This window comes from Sorex araneus, chromosome 5 (genome assembly GCF_027595985.1).
Source record: "Sorex araneus isolate mSorAra2 chromosome 5, mSorAra2.pri, whole genome shotgun sequence".
In the NCBI taxonomy this organism is placed as follows: Eukaryota; Metazoa; Chordata; class Mammalia; order Eulipotyphla; family Soricidae; genus Sorex; species Sorex araneus.
In genome coordinates this window covers 208,329,384-208,347,571 of record NC_073306.1, presented here as the reverse complement: position 1 = coordinate 208,347,571, position 18,188 = coordinate 208,329,384, and the positions used below count along the sequence as shown (strand labels likewise).

The following is an 18,188-nucleotide window of genomic DNA, read 5'->3' as shown; positions in this document are numbered from 1 at the left end:
AGGATTTATTAATACCAAATAAGAGAAAAATATATGAATATTTTAATTACTACTGAAAGGATTTTGGAAAATCCAGCACTATTTCTAATAAAGACTTTCATTTGGGGCTGGAGCAATAGCACAGCGGGTAGGGCTTTTGCCTTGCACACGGCCGACACGGTTTGATTCCCAACATCCCATATGGTCCCCTGAGCACCGCCAGGAGTCATTCCTGGGTGCAGAGCCAGGAGTAACCCCTGTGCCTCGCCGGGTGTGACCCAAAAAGCAAAAAAAAAAGACTTTCATTTATGGGGGTGGGGGAAATATCTGGACGTGCCCCGGGGCTGCTTCCGGTTCTATACCTGAAGACCACGTGGTGCAGGGGCCAGGGATTGGACCTGGGTGTCCCTTGTGCAAAACTTTCAATCAGCCTATTTATCTCTCTGCCCTCCCACCCCAACAAAAACCTGAAGGGTGTTACTCAGTGTTAGAGTGTCGCTGTGGCTTCAATTTCCATCAGAATAAACAATCCAGGCAACTGTTTGAGGGATGGGTTGGCTCCCACCCTGTGGAATTCAGGGTCATTCTGGAGGACCGTTCTCAGTGCCAGGGTCAGCTACATGCAAGGCAAGCACCTTCCTTCCTCTACGATTTCTCTGACCCCTCAACTTCAAAGGCATTCAGATAATTTTAAGTGATTTTATACTTACACCTGAAAACTTTATAATGAAACACTCAATTGTTGTGGTCCTAATCAGCAAATAGGTAAGTATGCCTATATCCTTCCACGAAAGGAAATGAGAGGGAACAGAATAAGAGACTGAAAAGAAATCAGAACATCTTATGTTTAAATCATCATCATCATCATCATCATCATCATCATCATCATCCCATTGATCCTGGATTTTCTCAAGTGGTCTCAGTAATGTCTCCATTTGTCCTAGCCCTGAGATTTTAGAAGCCTCTCTTTCCTCGTCCTTCCCAATGGTGCCTCATGGAGGCTCTTTCAGGGTCAGGGGAATGAGGCCCATCATTGTTACTGGTTTTGGCATATGAATACACCATGGGAGTTTGTGAGGCTCTCCCATGTGGACAGGAAACTCTCAGTAGCTTGCCAGGTTCTCCAAGAGGGAGAACTAGGCTATAAGATGTCCCTGGGAGCTTGTTTTTATAGTCTCTGGATGTTGGCCATTGGTGGGATAACATGGTGTATGTATGGGGGCCGGGGGGCAGTTTCTGGGTGCGACTGCCTAGCTACTGGAACATGGGGGATCTGAGCAGAAGAGGCCCAGTCCCGATCTGGGCAGGCTCGGAGGTCTCAGCCCCGGGTCCCACACACCTGGGTTCCTCTACCGGTTCCTTCATGCGTGAGGCTCGTTCGAATGAGCCTTTAAACTTCAAACTTTATGTTTAAAGTTATATAAAAAGTCCAGTTTCAACTCAAGCTCTTCTACTGGCTCATTCGTTGTCCCCAACCCTTCCCTCCATGTACTATTGATTCTCTGTCCAGAGGTCGCACACGTGTCTGCAGTGCGGGGGACCAAGTGGCAATGCCTCGAAGACTGCACTGAGACTGGTGCCAGGAATCCAGCTCGGCGTCTTGCACACACCAGCGTGCATTCTGCCACACGAGCCATTGCCCAGCCCCCACTCCTCAGAGCTTTTCAAAGTAGTCCAGGGGAGAGATAGGGACGAAGGCACACATCTGCCCCTGATTTGCTCCCCAGCACTGAGTATGGCCCCCCAATTACCCATGAGAAATAGCTACTGAACACTGCGCATGTGGTCTAGGACCACAGCCTTTACTGCAATCCACCCCGTGAAAAAAAGAAAAGAAGAAGAAAGTATTCATTCATGATCATTCTAGTCAAATAATCATTTGGGAAATTTGAGAAAGTCACTCGAAATTTTATTTGGGAGGCTACCCATTCAAAATAGCCAAGGGAAAATCTGCTTTAAAAAGGAATGAGGAGGGGCTGTAGTGATAGCACAGTGGGTAGGGCATTTGCCTTGCACGCGGCCGACCCGGGTTCGAATCCCAGCATCCCATATGGTCCCCTGAGCACCGCCAGGGGTAATTCCTAAGTGCATAAGCCAGGAATGATCCCTGTGCATTGCCGGGTGTGACCCAAAAAGCAAAAAAAAAAAATAATAATAAAATAAAATAAAAATAAATAAAAAGGAATGAGGAGGTAAAGTTTTACTTATTTTTTTTATTATTATTAACCGTGACTTGCAAAGTTATTGATAGTTGAGTTTTAGGCACATAATATCTCAACACCAATCCTACCACCAGTGTCAACTTCCCTCTACCAGTGTCCCCATATTCCCTCCCCACCCCTAGTGCCCTCACCCCTCCTGTCAACGTGACAGGCACATTACAGAGTTCCAGTGGTCTGGTTTTGGCTTAGATGTCATGTTTTTAGCGTTGTTGCGTCTGTGTTTGGATACACGGCCACACCCCTCTCCCATATCATCAGTGTAACTGAAGCCCCATGCCCGTTCACCCATTACTTCCCGTTCTCTTCTCCCCACCCTTGATTTTTTTCCCCCTTCTCTGTCCTTCTCTTCTCTAAACACTGGGTCAAGAGTGATCTGCGCCTCCCCCTTCAACTATAATACATCTGATAGGTAAAATTTTATTAAGATTAATTTTAAAATAATCATTAGCATCTAACTTGACCCCACACAAAGTATCACTGTCATCCTGTTGCTCATAGATTTGTTCAAGCGGGCACCAGTAACGTCTCTCATTGAGAGACTTATTGTTACTGTTTTTGGCATATCCAATACGCACGGGTAGCTTGCCAGGCTCTGCCACTCGGGACACAAACTATACATACGGTATACATAAGGTGTTGACCAGTACAATTACTGAGAAATAAAGAATGTGCATCAGGGTGTCGGGGAATCTAGCTATTTCTTGTGTCCACACTGTTTTTCTAAAGGAGGTTATTTCACATGCTCCGAGATTCCTTTACTTTTCCTTCCCTCCTCCCTCCACCTTTTTTGGGTTATCTTATGTTTTGTTTATTTGTTTGGAGTTTTGTTTGTTTGTTTGTTTTTGCTTTTTGGATCACACCCCAGCGATGCACAGGGGTTACTCCTGGCTCTGCACTCAGGAATTACTCCTGGCGGTGCTCAGGGGACCATATGGGATGCTGGGAATCGAACCTGGGTTGGCTGTGTGCAAGGCAAACATCTTACTCCCTGTGCTATCGCTCCAGCCTCAGGTTATCTTGTTTTTGCAGAGACCTGAGGGTCACCCGCACCCTGGGTTTGTTGCTTGCAGGGGTTGTGTTTTAGGTTGCAAAACTCACCTACTCGGCCAGGGTGTTCGCCGAGGGGTGCATTGCCCGAGTTTGCCCGGGGTTGGGGCTCTCAGGGTCTTGGTACTTTAGGGGGCCACTTCCGGCCTCACCTGTGCTGAGCAGGTGCACTGCCTCGCCATGGTGCTTGGGCATCATTTCCGTTGCTGTTGCTGTGGCAGGGGTGCGGGGTGTGGGGGGGGGTCACACCCCTCTATGGTCTCAGCACACATCTGGCTGTGCTGCAACTCGGAATCTCTTTGGCCCCCGGGGGAGAGACAAAGGCAGAGTGTTGGGCTCCAGCAGTGGCTCATACACAGAGACACGCAGATTTGGACTCGGGACTGCGTGGCCAGCAGGGTGGCAGTGCTCTGCCCGCACTCTGGGCCCTCTGTTTGCAGGTCGGTGATACCCCCGATGCCTATCTCGCCTCACCTCCTCTAGGCGCACCCCCCCCTCTCCAGTGTCAGCCAGCCAGCGTGCCGCTGCTCAGGTGGGGCGGAGAATCCTCCTTTGTTCGCGGAAATGGGTTGCTGCTCCTTTTTGGCCCGGCCTGACCAGCTGACATACATTTCTCTGTGCCTGGCCCTGCCTTGTGGCGGCGAGAGGCACAATTGCTGGATTACACTTGAGTTATTTCGGTTTGGGGGTCCCACCTGGAGGTGCTCAGGGCCTCCTGCCAGGGGCCAAGGAAGGCCAGGGGTCCTGCACATGAAGCCTCACTCCCTCCACTTGAATCCGCTCTCCAGCCCCTGCATTTATTCTAAGGTGATGTTTCAGCAACACTCGGCCGTGTTTGTTGGCAGGGAAGGGGTTGGGGGTCGCATAAAGCACCGTGATCAAGCTCAAGGTCTTAGACCACATGTTCAGTGACTGTCCCCTCCCCCCCACCACTGGGCCTTTGCACACACCTTAGGGAGGAGCTGGAACTAATACCAATAAGAAGTCTGTTAGGCACTGTTTTTCCAGATTTTACCTCTCTTCTTTTCACCCTTTAGATGCCCAAAGCAATAACAGTCCTGTGTTGCACGAGCATCTATTTAATAAGCTTGTAAGTCATTTTGTTTTCACTTACCAACACTATACATTATATTCTTTGCTACAGATGGAATGTATTTGGTGACAACGATATTCAGTTGTCCCCAGGAGCTTGTAAAAATAATTTGTAAATTTTGCTCCACAGGACCCTAAGGTTTCTAGATAGTTTTAAAAAGGGAGAACAAGAAATTCAGAAAAAAATGAATATTTAAAATAAAATCATCAGATAGAGAAATAAATCAAACCAAAAATGAGATTTTATAGTTCTCAAATCAGAGAAATATATTTGAAAGATAAGCTAATACCAATTGGGTATTGGCCAAAATATGTAAAATAGATGACTATTTATACAATTACAGGTTGGCATATTCCATTTGAGTTCAGTTGCAATGTTTTCCATAATTAATAATGCTTGTATTTTAAGGCATTTATTCTAGTTTGTAAAGTTATCATATTGGAATATGTAAATGTAGGACCAACGATGTGGCTAGGTGGTCAATCATGTATGAGTATAAGTGTCCTTACATGTAGGAGGCCCTGGGTTCAAGCCTCCAGCACTGAAGATAAAAAAAGAGATTCGCATGCATAAGCTTGTAAGTATGGTCCAAATATTCATTACAATATTGTTTGTGGTCATAAAAATTTAAAACAAAATAAATATTCACTATAGTGGAATGATCAAATAAACGGCAGGGATATGCCTATATTACAGAATCAGCTGTAAATCAAGTGACAGAATCAGTTTGCTATATAAGCAATAAAATCTGCTTTTGGTTCATAAGTACTGATACCTTTTTTGTAATATTAATAAAGGTTTCTCTGAGCTTCAGAATTGTTAAAAATTAAAATTTTAAAATATTTTTGTTTAGAATATTTACACCAAGCACTCATCTTTTGCTTTTCTTATTAAAAAAAAGTCAACATAGATTATCCCCAATAACAAAAAAGAAATTCGATAGCTAGCTATAGTACAGATTAATTGGGTCTCAGGTGGCCCTTGCAGCCAGGGATATTTACCACTTTGGGACCATCCTGATGCCACACTCTAAGCTGGAATGTTCTATGTGAGTCTTGGATCACCCACAACGGACCTTTAAGATTTTATTCCAAGCACCTGGACGGCAGGTGCTTGTCTTGTACCGAGCCAGGTTAGGTCCCAGCACCCCACCTGCTGTCCTGAGCCCTGCCCACCCGCAGTGATCCCAGGGCGCAGAGCTAGATGGAAGCCCCGAGAACAGCAGGGTGCGGCCTAAAAACCAAAACTAATTAATTCATTATATTCTTAGGGTGTGTGTGTGTGTGTGTGTGTGTGTGTGTGTGTGTGTGTGTGTGTGCGCATTTTTGTTTTGTTTTTTTATTTTTATTTGTCTGCTTGGTCCAAGACAAAACCCCGAGTCTCATCCAGGCTGTCACTAAGCTGTGCTCCTGACCACGTCTGTGCATTTTCTAGGGAATCATCTATCCGTTTAAACACGTCCAGAAAGGGTGTGCATTTCTCCAAACTGCCAAAGATTAAAAAGAGAAGAAGAAGAAGAAGAAATCACCTTTTACCTCCATGGCTGAAATTAATTCTAGGCTAATCTAAATTCGTAAATAACTAAGTTTTCCCAGCTGGGCTGCTTGTGTTCATCTCAATGGGAAATATTTGCACTTTGGCTGGTGCCAAACTATGCTTGTGCTTCCTCCCTTTTGAGCCCAGAAACATATTATCCTCTTTTGCTTACAGAGTACGAACTGTGATGGGAACTTTGCCCAGGTGAGAGGCAGAAGCGAGATAAGTAACCCAGCAGAACACGAGCAGGTAACCGGAGCACCCCGCTCTGACCGTGCTCGAGGGGGACCTTGTGCGCCAGCCCCAACACTTCCCAGTGAACCAACACCCAGCGGGGGGGAAATGCAGCAAGAGAAACCAGAGAGGACGACAGTGACCCTCGGTCCGTGAATGGACAGGTTATATTCTTCTGCTAGGAGCTGAGCTCTCTTTCAAATGGGAGAAGTCCCCCGGGGAGGTGGATTACATGGCCGCAATGGCACAGAGAACTCTAAATATTGGGAGGCAGCCTGGTAGCACAGTACAAAGGAAGCAAAGCATTTGCACGCCAGAGACCTAAATGCCAACCTTGGCAAGCCACTTAGCCTCTCCGAGCACCGTTCCCCCTCACTGATGCAGAGAAGAAAGCCAGAATAGCCGAGTCCTCTGTTTAATAGCCCTCAGTGTTCTTTCTTTCAGCACTCTGCAGGATTCAATAAGGTATGTGTGGGGCTGGAGCGGTAGCACAGCGGGTAGGGCGTTTGCCTTGCACGCGGTCGACCCGGGTTCGATTCCCAGCGTCCCATATGGTCCCCTGAGCACCGCCAGGAGTGATTCCTGAGTGCAGAGCCAGGAGTAATCCCTGTGCATCGCCGGGTGTGACCCCAAAAAAAAAGCATAATAATAATAATAATAAGGTATGTGCATGCAAACTATCTGTCATTTTTTTCTTGTTGCAGTGCCTGGGATCAAACCCAGAACCTCGCACATGCAAGGCAAGGCAAGTGCTATTCCACTAAACTGTAGTCTCAGCACTTATTTGGAGAGTTTAGTTTTCTCCTTTATTTATTTTCTAAAGAAAAAAAAGAAAACCTTCTGAGGAGTTTGGGGACGGACTACCCCATGTTCAGGGGCTATTTCTGGGTGTGTGTTCAGAAGTGACCGTTGGTTCTGGTCACCACAGGTGGTACCACGGATCAAAGGAGGGTGAGCTGCATGCAAGACAAATGCATTAACCCCTGTAGTATCTCTCCACCCTCTTATTTGTAAATTAAAGCGTGGTTGATTGATTTATTTTTTGCATGCTGGGTTTCACTGAAGCACTAAATTTTTAAAACTCAAACAACAAAATCTGTATAGATTTTTAGATTAGAGCTTCAGATGTCTTGAGGAAAAAAGTGTAACTAATATTTTTCATTCTGAAGAAAAGCATCAGGAAATGTTTAGTGGGTGCAGGGTTAGCGAGTCCTAGGATACGTTAAGTCAGAACAACTTAATTGGAGCATTCCTGTGACTTGAGTGTTTCTTCGCCCATCTCAGATGCTTAGTTCTTTTTCAATTTCCCCTGCTGGCCCCAACTGACTGAGTCTTGTTAGCACCCCTAAACGTGGTTGGCCTCCTGTTTGCCTAAAAGCTTCAATCCCTCCTGCTTGATTTGCCAAGGGCTCAATAATTTCAGCTGAAGCCAAATATTTCCCTCACCAGAGTGCGTGCCTCTTTGGAAAGTCGCACTTTTTAGTCGCTAATGAGGTAGATTGCAAGTTTGGAAGACATGAGTTCAAACTTATTTACCTTCCAGCTTTCTCTCTGTATTTTAGTAGAGGTTGTTTGATCAGATCGGGGTGTTGTCACTGGAAACCCTTAGGGTGAGAGATAGGAGAAGGTAAGTTCTAAACAATAAGAAGGAACCAGGGGAAATTTTAGTCCAAGAGCACAAGAGAGTGAGAGGCACAGGAGAAAAGGATTTGGCAGAGGAGAGGCATGTGGAAGAGGGGGACCCTGGGGGCTGGTGATGCCAGGGAGGGGGGCAGGGAAGTATATGGAGCATTAAAGGGGTGTGGCGCTAAGTTAAACTGCCTAATTCACAATTTTTACTAGGGCTGGTCCTGCTTCTGATTCACGTCTTCTACTTGTCCTGGCAAGTTATGTAACTGCCTGTTCAGTTTGGTTTAGGGGAGAATGGCAAATACGCGTAACCCTTCTGGTTCCTGAGACTTGGCCGTGTTTGAACAGACACAGAGTAATTTAATACGAACATGCTGTCATCTCAACCTGCCCTATAGGAACCTGCCTCGGAGTTCATGACGGGGGGGGGGGGGGGGGGGGGGGAGGGCGGGGAGAACGCTTCCCAGCTCTGGGGACTCGGCAGCAGTTAAGCTCTCTAGATAATGCTGTTTAAAGAGTGCGATTTCAAACTGATGGGAGTGAGTTGCCATGCAAGAAAATTAATTATTAAAGGCTGGATTAGGTGGAGTTGGGTTGTTTAATAAAACAAAGCATCACTCTGTAGGAATCGCCTTAAAAGTCGGTGGCCAGCTGGAGAGAAGGCTGAGGTGCTCGGGGCTGGTTGCTCGGGGCTGGTTCTTCAGAATTGCCCTGGGGAGGGGCTCGGGCACAAAGCCTGGAGTAGCCCCTGAACACCGGCAGATGCACGCCCCCCCCCCCCACACGCACCCATTCCCCACAAAATGGATTGCCTTGAATTTTATATTTTCCCTAAAATGCCTAATAGAAAACTTAGGAGGGGAAATGATTTATTCATGAAATCTGGTTACCAATTTGGGGGCAATCTAGACTTAAAATATTCATAAACATGGGATGCAAGCTCAACCTGTCATATTTTGTAGTCAGTAGAAGAGGAAATTCCTCTTCGTTGAAGCTATTCGGGCGAATGCTTCTTCAGTTCAGCTATAAAGTTCAAGTATAGAGCTGCAGTTTCAAAATATCATGGGAGCATGTTTTCTTTAGTATTCAGAAACGCTCACTAACGAGACAAATAACACAGGGGCTCTGGCCCCGCCTTCCTTGGGGCTGGCCCTAGTCCTGACCCCACCTACCCCCAAGGCTGACCCCTTGAGCACCATGGGGTGTGGCCCCCAAACCAGTGAATGAATAATTAATCTTATCGTCACCCATTCCCTAGCCTGTCATAGTGGCCCAAGCACTTTCTGATCATGAATTTTCACCTTTTTTCTTTTTGGTGTTTAGGCTACACTAGTTCATATTACTGTCTTTGGCATATCGAATAGGCCATGGGTAGCTTGCCAGGCTCTGCCGTGCGGGCGGGGTGCTCTCGTAGTTTGCCAGGCTCATAGCTGGACTAGAACTGTTACCGACTGGATTCCACAGGACATCAGAAGACCGTGTGGCCACCCACCTATGAGATGGTCAGACTTCTTTGTCAAAACCCTGAATGAAAAATTTGAGGCTCTTCCTGTTCCTGGAGCGAGTAGATATCATTGGGCTACACTAGCACGTGACAGGGATGAATGAAGACATTACTGGTGCCCGCTCGAGCAAATCGAAGATCAACGGGAATACAAGTGAGAGAAGTGAAGGCTACACCAGTAGTAGTCAGGACCTACTCTGAACTCAGGGATCACTCCTGGAGGGGTTCAGGGAGCCATATGTCATTCCTGGGCATTGAGCTGGCGTTGACCACGTGCCAGGTAATTAAATTGCCTTAACTCCTGTACTATGTCTCCAGCCTGAGGTTGTCATTTTTGTATAAATGTTTCCCATAATGCAAAATCTACAATTTTCTATTTTTGGTATTATTTAAGGAAACACGATCATTTGTGGCAGTGATTTGTCTTCATGGAATTCAATTATTTTTAATTGTAGTAAACTTTCTTCCTCCCTCCCTCTCTCCTCCTTCTCCCCTCTACCTTTCTCCCTTTCTTCCCTTCCTCCATCCTTCCTTCTTTTCTTCCTCCTCCTTCCCTCCCACCCCTTCTTTTTTCTTTCTTTCTTTCTTTCTTTCTTTCTTTCTTTCTTTCTTTCTTTCTTTCTTTCTTTCTTTCTTTCTTTCTTTCTTTCTTTCTTTCTTTCTTTCTTTCTTTCTTCTTTCTTTCTCTCTCTCTTTCTCTCTTCTTTCTTTCTTTCTTCTTCTTTCTTTCTTTCTTTTCTTTCTTTCTTTCTTTCTTTCTTTCTTTCTTTCTTTCTTTCTTTCTTTCTTTCTTTCTTTCTTTCTTTCTTTCTTCTTTCTCTGTCTCTCTCTCTCACTTCCTCCCTTTCTTCATCTTTTTCTTTCTTCAAATCCAGAAGTGCTCAGGTGTTACTCCTGGCTCTGCACTCAGAAACCACTCCAGGCCGGGATTGGGGTCCAGATGGGGTGCCAGGGATCCAACCCAGGTTAGCTGTGTGCATGGTACACACTCAACTTACCTGCCTTACTACCTCTCCAGTCTGTGATATCATATATTTACTATAAAATGTTACCATGTTATCTATTGTTTCTGGGTCTAGTTCCTTTTCAGTAGAAAAATAACATGAGGGTGGGCAATGCAACACCAGAGAATGCTCTGGGCCCCAAACCGAGCCGATAACACCGGGGTACCCCAGATGGAGGAGGTGCAGTTTCCCGCCTTCTCCAGGTGGAATCCCGGGGCAACTGAGCTTCTACAAGCATGGCACCCATATGTGGGGACCAGGACTATTTCTATGAACTTTCTTGATATACAAAGTGAGCAATGGAAAATAGACGATGTAGCATCTGCCCCTGGGAGGCAGGCTTGAGTGGTGGTGTTGAATATCCAAGCAAAATACAGTTCCCAAAACTATAGAGAGAGCCCCAGAGGCACACAGACCAAGTTCGGAACCCAGTGGATTCTTGCAGAAATGCCTCTAGACTGTGAACTGAGCTACGGCCCCGTGCCGCCCCGGGAGGGGGAAGGTTTTTGTCCCTCGGCCTTTCCTTTCTGCAGTAGCAGCATGGCGACCACCATCTTTCAGAGCCCATTGGACAGAGGTACGAGTTTGCAGTGGTGGGACGCGCAGAAAATCTCGGGATAGGGGTGGGGGAGGTGGGCAGCGGTACTGGCACTGCTCCCAGTCCAGACGAGCCCCCGAGTGGCTGCCCACAAACGGCTCCTCCGCTCCTGAACGGCCATGATCCCAGAGGCACACAAACCAATTTCAGAATCCAGCAGTTTCTGGCAGAAATCACTCTGGACTTAATTACTAAAATATCAGAAATCCAAAATCGTATATTCTTCATTACCAGCAATTGAAAACAAATTATCAAATGATGCCTTTTTGGCAGGTCTGATTGTTGGGGGGAAATTACAAATAATAATAATACTGTGTTTTCTGTCCAAACATTGAATGTAATCAAAGTAAAGAGAGTAAAGTGAAAACCATCCACCACACAGGCAGGGTGGGGGGTGGGACAGGGGGCGGTGTATACTGGGGTTCTTGGTGGTGGAACGTGTGCACTGGTGAAGGGATGGGTGTTGGATCATTGTGTGACTGAGACTTAAACCTCAAAGTTTGTAACTGTTCTCACGGTGATTCAATAAAAAAATTTTAAAAAAAAGGAAACATGAATGTTCAGGTGTTCACTCATTGAATCATTAGGAAACATTCGACAGTCTCAATCTTCATGCACCTGTTTGCTTTGGGGTGACTGGAATTTTGAGGATTTGGGGAGTCTGGGTTAGTGTTTGGGGAATCATTCCTGGCAGGTGCTGAGAATCGAACCCAGGGCCTCACACAGGCAAGGCAGGTGCTACATCACTGCGCCTCTCCCCGGGCCTGGGTCTGTATTTTTTTATGAGGAAATAAAGAGCATTCATTGATATCATGGTTTGATTAAATGCAGATCATCTAATAAAGATATTTTATTTTTAAAAAAACTTTAGTGCTTAGTCTGCTATATCACTGTAGCACTGTAGCACTGTCATCCTCTTGTTCATTGATTTACTCGAGTGGGTGCCAGTAACATCTCCATTCATCCCAGCCCTGAGATTTTAGCAGCCTCTCCTTACTTGTTTTTCCCAACGATTGGAGGCTTCTTTCAGGGTCAGGGGAATGAGACCTATTATTATTATTACTGTTTTTGACATATCGAATACGCCATGGGGAGCTTGCCAGGCTCTGCCGTGCGGGCAGGATACTCTTGGTAGCTTGCCGGGCTCTCTGAGAGGCATATATATTTATTTCCCTCTATGATGATGTGTCACTTGGCCACTTTGCGGCTGTGCAGTCCAGAATATGTTCACTCATGTGTGAGGCTCTGCCTGAGCATGTGGAAAGCAGCCTGGAGTGTGGCAATGATTGGGTAGTGGAAGTCGGCTGTGGGGCTGGGTCCCTTGGGGCGGGTACGGTACGGCTCTCACCCATCCCCCTCTGGGGTGCCTTGAGTGAAAACAGCCTGGCACAGAGTTCGGTGGCATGGTTATGGGGGGCTCATTTTATGCTCCCTTCCGGGAGAAGCAGCCGAGAATTCTGGAGGAGATTATTGGGCGCTGGCAGGAGGTGGAGGTGGCTTATGGGTCTGATCCCCGGGTTGCCGGAAACTGGGGGAAGCAGGCAGAGGATGTCTGTTCCCAGGTCCCATTGAGCCTAGAGGGAGGCGGGTGAGAGTCCTCCCTGTCCCGAGGGTCAGCAGCTGACCTCCACTACCCGACCATTGCCATTCTCCAGGCCGATTTCCATACACTTGGGCTGAGCCTCACGCATGAGCAAAGTCCCACAGAACCCAGGCAATGAGTAATTTTGTGAGTCTGCTATACACACACAAACACACACACATATATGCATTGAGTGTTAAAAACATTAGCACATAGTTCATCTTACTCTTGTACTCAACTTATTCTTGATAATGGGACAGAGAAGGAGGAAAGAGAAAATCAGAGGAGGGAGAGAAGGAAGGGCAGAGGAAGAGAGATTTATGTTGCAACACATGGCTATGGAATGTGGATAGACTTTTCCACCCTCCCCAAACAGTTCCTAAGCCATGTCACTAATATGAACGCAAAGAATAGAACACTCTGTTCTCTTTGATCAGAAAATATATTCTCATTACTCAACTTTCGGTAAGAGTTTTCTTGCTTCTTTGTTGTTTGCGCCTCCTTTGTGTTGTCCAATTCTCTGAAGAGACCGTCTTCCCCCGTAGCAGTGATGGTGACCTGGACGGAGAGTTCAAGTGTCTGTGAGCCAGAAACCACTGTCATGGTTCTATTGTTCTTTACTCTTGTGAGGTAGCATAGTTTTGTTATTTTCATTCTGTGTTTCATGTAGAAGATACTAATCATAAGGAGGATGTGGGATTTGAGAGAGAGAGAAGGAGAGAGAGAAAGACAGAAAGAGAGAGGGAGAGAAAGAGAGGGAGTAAGGGAGGAAGAGAGAGGGGGAAGGAGAGATAGGGGGAGGAAGAGAGAGAGAAGGAGGGAGAGAGAGAAAGACAGAAAGAGAGGGAGAGAAAGAAAGGAAGGAAGAGAGAGGAAGGAAGGAAAAAGAGAGGGGGAGGAAGAGAGGGAGAGAATGAGGGAGAGAGAAAGACAGAAAGAGAGAGGGAGAGAAAGAGAGAGGGAGTAAGGAAGGAAGAGAGAGAGGGAGGGAAGGAGAGAGGGGGAAGGAGAGAGAGAGAGAGAGAGAGAGAGAGAGAGAGAGAGAGAGAGAGAGAGAGAAGGGGGGAAGGTCAGAAGGAAAAGAGGAAGTGTGCTTGGAAGAACGTGTGCAAACCCAGTCTAGAGCGCCACCACGGAGAACTGAGCCCCCCAGCTTGGGATGTGGGTGACCCCAGGGTTAGTGCGTCAGAAACCAGGATCCTTAAAACTCTCCCCGGCCCCGCGGGAGCCTGAGGTCCGGTTCCGCTTAATAGCACAAACCGAGCCCCATGTGCCCTCACAGAGCGTTCGCTCTCCCGAACAGAAGGAGAACAAGAACTTCCTGCGCCATTTCCGTTGGAAGGAACTGGTCCTCCACAAGGCAGTCGTAGTTCCATGACACGCCAGGACACTCCCACTTCCCATCGTCCCAGGTTTCCCCAAGAGACGGCTCCCGCGTGTTCTCATGCCCGCCCTGCGCTGACGTCAGAGCTTCTCCTGGCGCCCGCGTGGCCCTTGCAGCAGGGAGCGTGTCCCCGCAGTGCCGCTGGCACCGTGAAGGGGGGGGCCTGTCAGTGCCTCCAGAGCCGCTGGCCAGTCGGCAGAGCCGGGCTGGGCTCCTGCACAGGCGTGACACTGCGCCTCCGACACTCGCGGTCCTGGTTCTTCAGTCAGAGCCAGTGTGTCTGGTCGTTAACTTGCCCCCCGCCCGCCCCCTCCAGTAACAGGGAAAAGCACATCCCCACATAGACTCACTCAAGTAGAAGCTCCGAGAGAGATGGCCAGCCCCCTGGCCTCACTGCCCGGCACAGGGCAGCGGCCGCCCGCCAGTCTGAGAGCACGCTCCGAACAGGGGAGGCCTGGATTTGAACCCCCCTGTGCACCCCCACCCTGAGCACCAAACCAGGAACAGTCCCCCCAAAGCATCCCTTGCTATTGCAAAGAAGTAATGATGTGGGGGGCTGGAGTGATAGCACAGCAGGGAGGGCGTTTGCCTTGCACGTGGCTGACCCGGGTTCGATTCCCAGCATCCCATATGGTCCCCCGAGCACCGCCAGGAGTCATTCCTGAGTGCAGAACCAGGAGTAACCCCTGTGCATCACCGGGTGTGACCCCCCCCCAAAAAAAGAGTAATGATGTGTGAGAGGGAATCAAATGTGTGGGGTCGTGTGGCTGCCGCCCCTTTCTATTCTGAGAGACAACTTAGAGAGACAAGACAGTCCTTTAGGGCTCAGCGGCCCGGCCCTCTGAGCACTGCTGGGAGTAACCCCCGCCCCAGCACAGAACCGGGAGTAGCCTCAGAGCACCACTGGTCTCGTGCCTACGAACATAGAACACAGCCCCTTCCCCCGCCACCCAGGTGAAGATTCACTGGGCCGTGAGGATAGGAAAGGTGAGACGGGCAAGTTTCCCCCAAACTTTTGGTAAACGAGCAAGAACTTTAGGTGGTATTTTCATTAAAAGCAGGTTCTTTTTCTTTTTTTCTTTGTTTTGCGGGGGGTCACACGGCAATGCACAGGGGTCACTCCTGGCTCTGCACTCAGGAATTACTCCTGGCAGTGCTCAAGGGACCATATGGGATACTGGGGATCGAATCCGGGTCAGCCGCATGTGAGGCAAACGCCCTCCCCACTGTGCTATCGCTCCAGCCCCTAAAGCAGGTTTCTTTCTTTTCTTTTTTTTTTTTGCTTTTTGGGTCACACCCAGCAATGCACAGGGGTCACTCCTGGCTCATGCACTCAGGAATCACCCCTGGCGGTGCTCAGGGGACCATATGGGATGCTGGGATTTGAACCCGCGTTGCAAGGCACACGCCCTACCCACTGTGCTATCACTCCAGCCCCTAAAGCAGGTTTCTTGAGCGACTTGGTCTTCAACAATGCAGTCCTATTTTCATGAAGAGGTGAGGTTGAGGGACAGTGGCATCAGTGTCATGGGACAGCCCAGCCTTCCCACTCTAGTGCTCACACTCTGTGACATGCCTGCAAAAGTGTCTGACAGCTCCTAGAGGTTCTCACAAGTCTTCGAGGACCAGGGCCGAAGAATGCACTTTTCTTTTTTTAAGTTCCCTCCCGCAATCCCTTAGTTTTTGTGATTATTACTGTAAAGAGAAATCAATGCATTGCCGGGTCACTGCATCCCATAGTGGGACAGGAAGGCGCCATCTTCCTGTTCTCTGCTGAGTCCTCCATAGAGACTGGTATTACCAGGACAAGATGTGAACCTGGGGAGCTTCCAAGTGAGACCCGTGTCTCCTCTATGAGTTTTAAAGATAGAGTGACATACATGAGTCTGGGAAAAGGTTAGTAAGAAGCGGCCACAAAGATAATACAGCAGGAGTGCGCTTGCCTTGCTCCTGGCTGACCCGGACTTGGTCCCTGGAATCCCGTTTGGTCCCCGAGCCCTGCCAGGAGTGCAGAGCCAGGAGTAAGTCCTGAGCGCTGCCACATCTGGCCCAAAAACACAAACCAAAAAAAGTTTTTAAGAATGACAGTGTCGGGGCTGGAGCAATAGCACAGCGGGTAGGGCGTTTGCCTTGCACGTGGCCGACCCGGGTTCAATTCCCAGCATCCCATATGGTCGCCTGAGCACTGCCAAGGGTGGTTCCTGAATGCAGAGCCAGGAGTAACCCCTGTGCATCGCCGGGTGTGACCCAAAAAGCAAAAAAAAAAAAACAAAGAATAACAGTGTCATCATTATTTACTCACTTTCAATGCTTTGAAAATGCTCATCTGGATATATAATATCGATGTGATCACAGAGTTGCTCTTCTATTGTCTAGTAAAGCTATTTTTTCATGTTTTCTTATAATAGGGTCTTAAACAGCTTTTCCACTGCAAATATGAACCTCCAGGATTTTCTATCTGAAATCCTTTATAGATGCTACCTTCAGGGAACTTCTCTTCTTCCTTTCCTTCTTTCTTCCCAGGCTTCCTGAGATAGCTCTTGTAAAATTGCGTTTTACTAGACACTCTGCTGTGGAAAGTTACCGTGTGCTCTGTGGGTGTGCCTTTTCCCCCCAGCACTCTGGGCTGTGCCCAGTGATGCCAGTTTTAGCAGCACCCCCCTGCCAGACTAACGTCCCCTGCTTTTGCTAGATGTCCCCTGGAGGGGCAAGATCACATCAGCCAGGACTCGAGTCTTGTAAACGATAACTGTTTTCTGTGTTTTCAAAACCCCAATAGCAAATTGAACTATAGTAGTAGAGACTCATAGACCCAACATACAGATGAAACAAAGAAAACTCATTTTCAAACTACTAATTGCCTGGGACACATGAAGTATTCTCTACATATTTGTTACAGAACTGCAATCATTTTTGATCTTTCAGCTGTGTGCATTCTGTTCAGGAACCACACCAGCGGTGAGGAGGAGGTACCCCCAGCACAGAATACCTGCTTAGAGGTGTCTCCTGGGGATGCTCAGAGGAACAGTGCTCAGGCTGGAACTCAGGTCTCTGGCATGCAAAATTCCATGCAGCCTAAAGAAAGCTCTCAGGGCGTAGCTGTAAGATCCCGTAGGCCTTCAGCTCTCTGGCTTTTCCACCACAGTTGGTTTGAGGCAATATTAAACCCTTTGTGAAAAATGAGTATGGCTACATAATTAGTATATTGATTCAGTATATTCTTTCTCCTTCCTTCCTCCCTCCCTCCCTCCCTTCCTTCCTTCCTTCCTTCCTTCCTTCCTTCCTTCCTTCCTTCCTTCCTTCCTTCCTTCCTTCCTCCCTCCCTCCCTCCCTCCCTCCCTCCCTTCCTTCCTTCCTTCCTGCCTCCCTCCCTCCCTCCCTCCCTCCCTCCCTCCCTCCCTTCCTTCCTTCGTTCCTTCCTTCCTTCCTTCCTTCCTTCCTTCCTTCCTTCCTCCCTCCCTCCCTCCCTTCCTTCCTTGCTTCCGTCCTTCCTTCTTTCCTTCCTTCCTTCCTTCTTTCCTTCCTTCCTTCCTCCCTCCCTTCCTTTCTACTTCCTTCCCTCATTTCCTTCTTCTTTCTTTTCTTCTTTTTCGCTCCTATTTTCTTCTCTTTGTTTCTGTTTTGAAGGGAACTTCCCAGCAGTGATGGGAACTCCCAGGCTACAGCCCCTAGATTCAGGAGTTAGTGTGGGACTATGGGTCTGCCAAGCACGTGCTCCAGCCCTGAGAACTATCTCCTGGTCCGGGTTTATTTTTCTAATGGCTTTTATTTATTTTCTGTCCTAACATTTATTTACACAGTGATATGTATTAGGAGGTATAATTTTCCCCCCTCTTCAAGGTATAGATTCCCAAACCACAGCCATCACCAAAGTACTTGTTTATCACCATTCCTTGAACTTTCTCTCCACTTCAATCCAGTGATTTTCTCATCCTGTTTTCTTTATTTCCTAGTATAACTAATTGCTTCCTTTTGCTGGCTTAATTTTGTATTTACCAAAATATTCTGAAGCTATCTGTTAAAAGCATAAATCAACTCTCAGTAAGCGAGGACACATTTAGTCAACCCATTTGACAAGAAATACATTTCTTTGCATTTTCCTGCTCCGGTATGGATTTGTTGCTCTCTTTCACGTCTACAACATGGAGGTTTTATTGCATCTTCATTCTGGAGTTTCAGTAGCGTGTTTGTTTCCCTGTTTCTGGGTTTCAAGCTGTAGTCTTCCTGCTTTACTCCCTTGATTTGATGTGAGACAAGATTCAGCAGATGCTTTCAACATCTCGCTGTAAGTGCTCAGGCCCTGGGCTGCCCAGAGTTGCCGGGAGGACATGTGGTGCTGGGGACAGAATGTGGGTCCGTGCATTCCTCCCCTGCAC

At 47.6% G+C, this 18,188-nt stretch overlaps 1 protein-coding gene across 1 annotated transcript in view; it reads left to right on the top strand.

Moving 5' to 3' along the window:
- The window catches only part of LOC129405060 (basic proline-rich protein-like), a 57,128-nt gene extending 53,284 nt beyond the window's left edge, over positions 1 to 3,844 (top strand). The window contains exon 3 of the mRNA XM_055140027.1: positions 3,689 to 3,844. Within this exon, the coding sequence (XP_054996002.1) occupies positions 3,689 to 3,844 (156 nt within the window). The remainder of the gene's footprint in view (positions 1 to 3,688) is intronic.
- Positions 3,845 to 18,188: the final 14,344 nt, after the last annotated feature.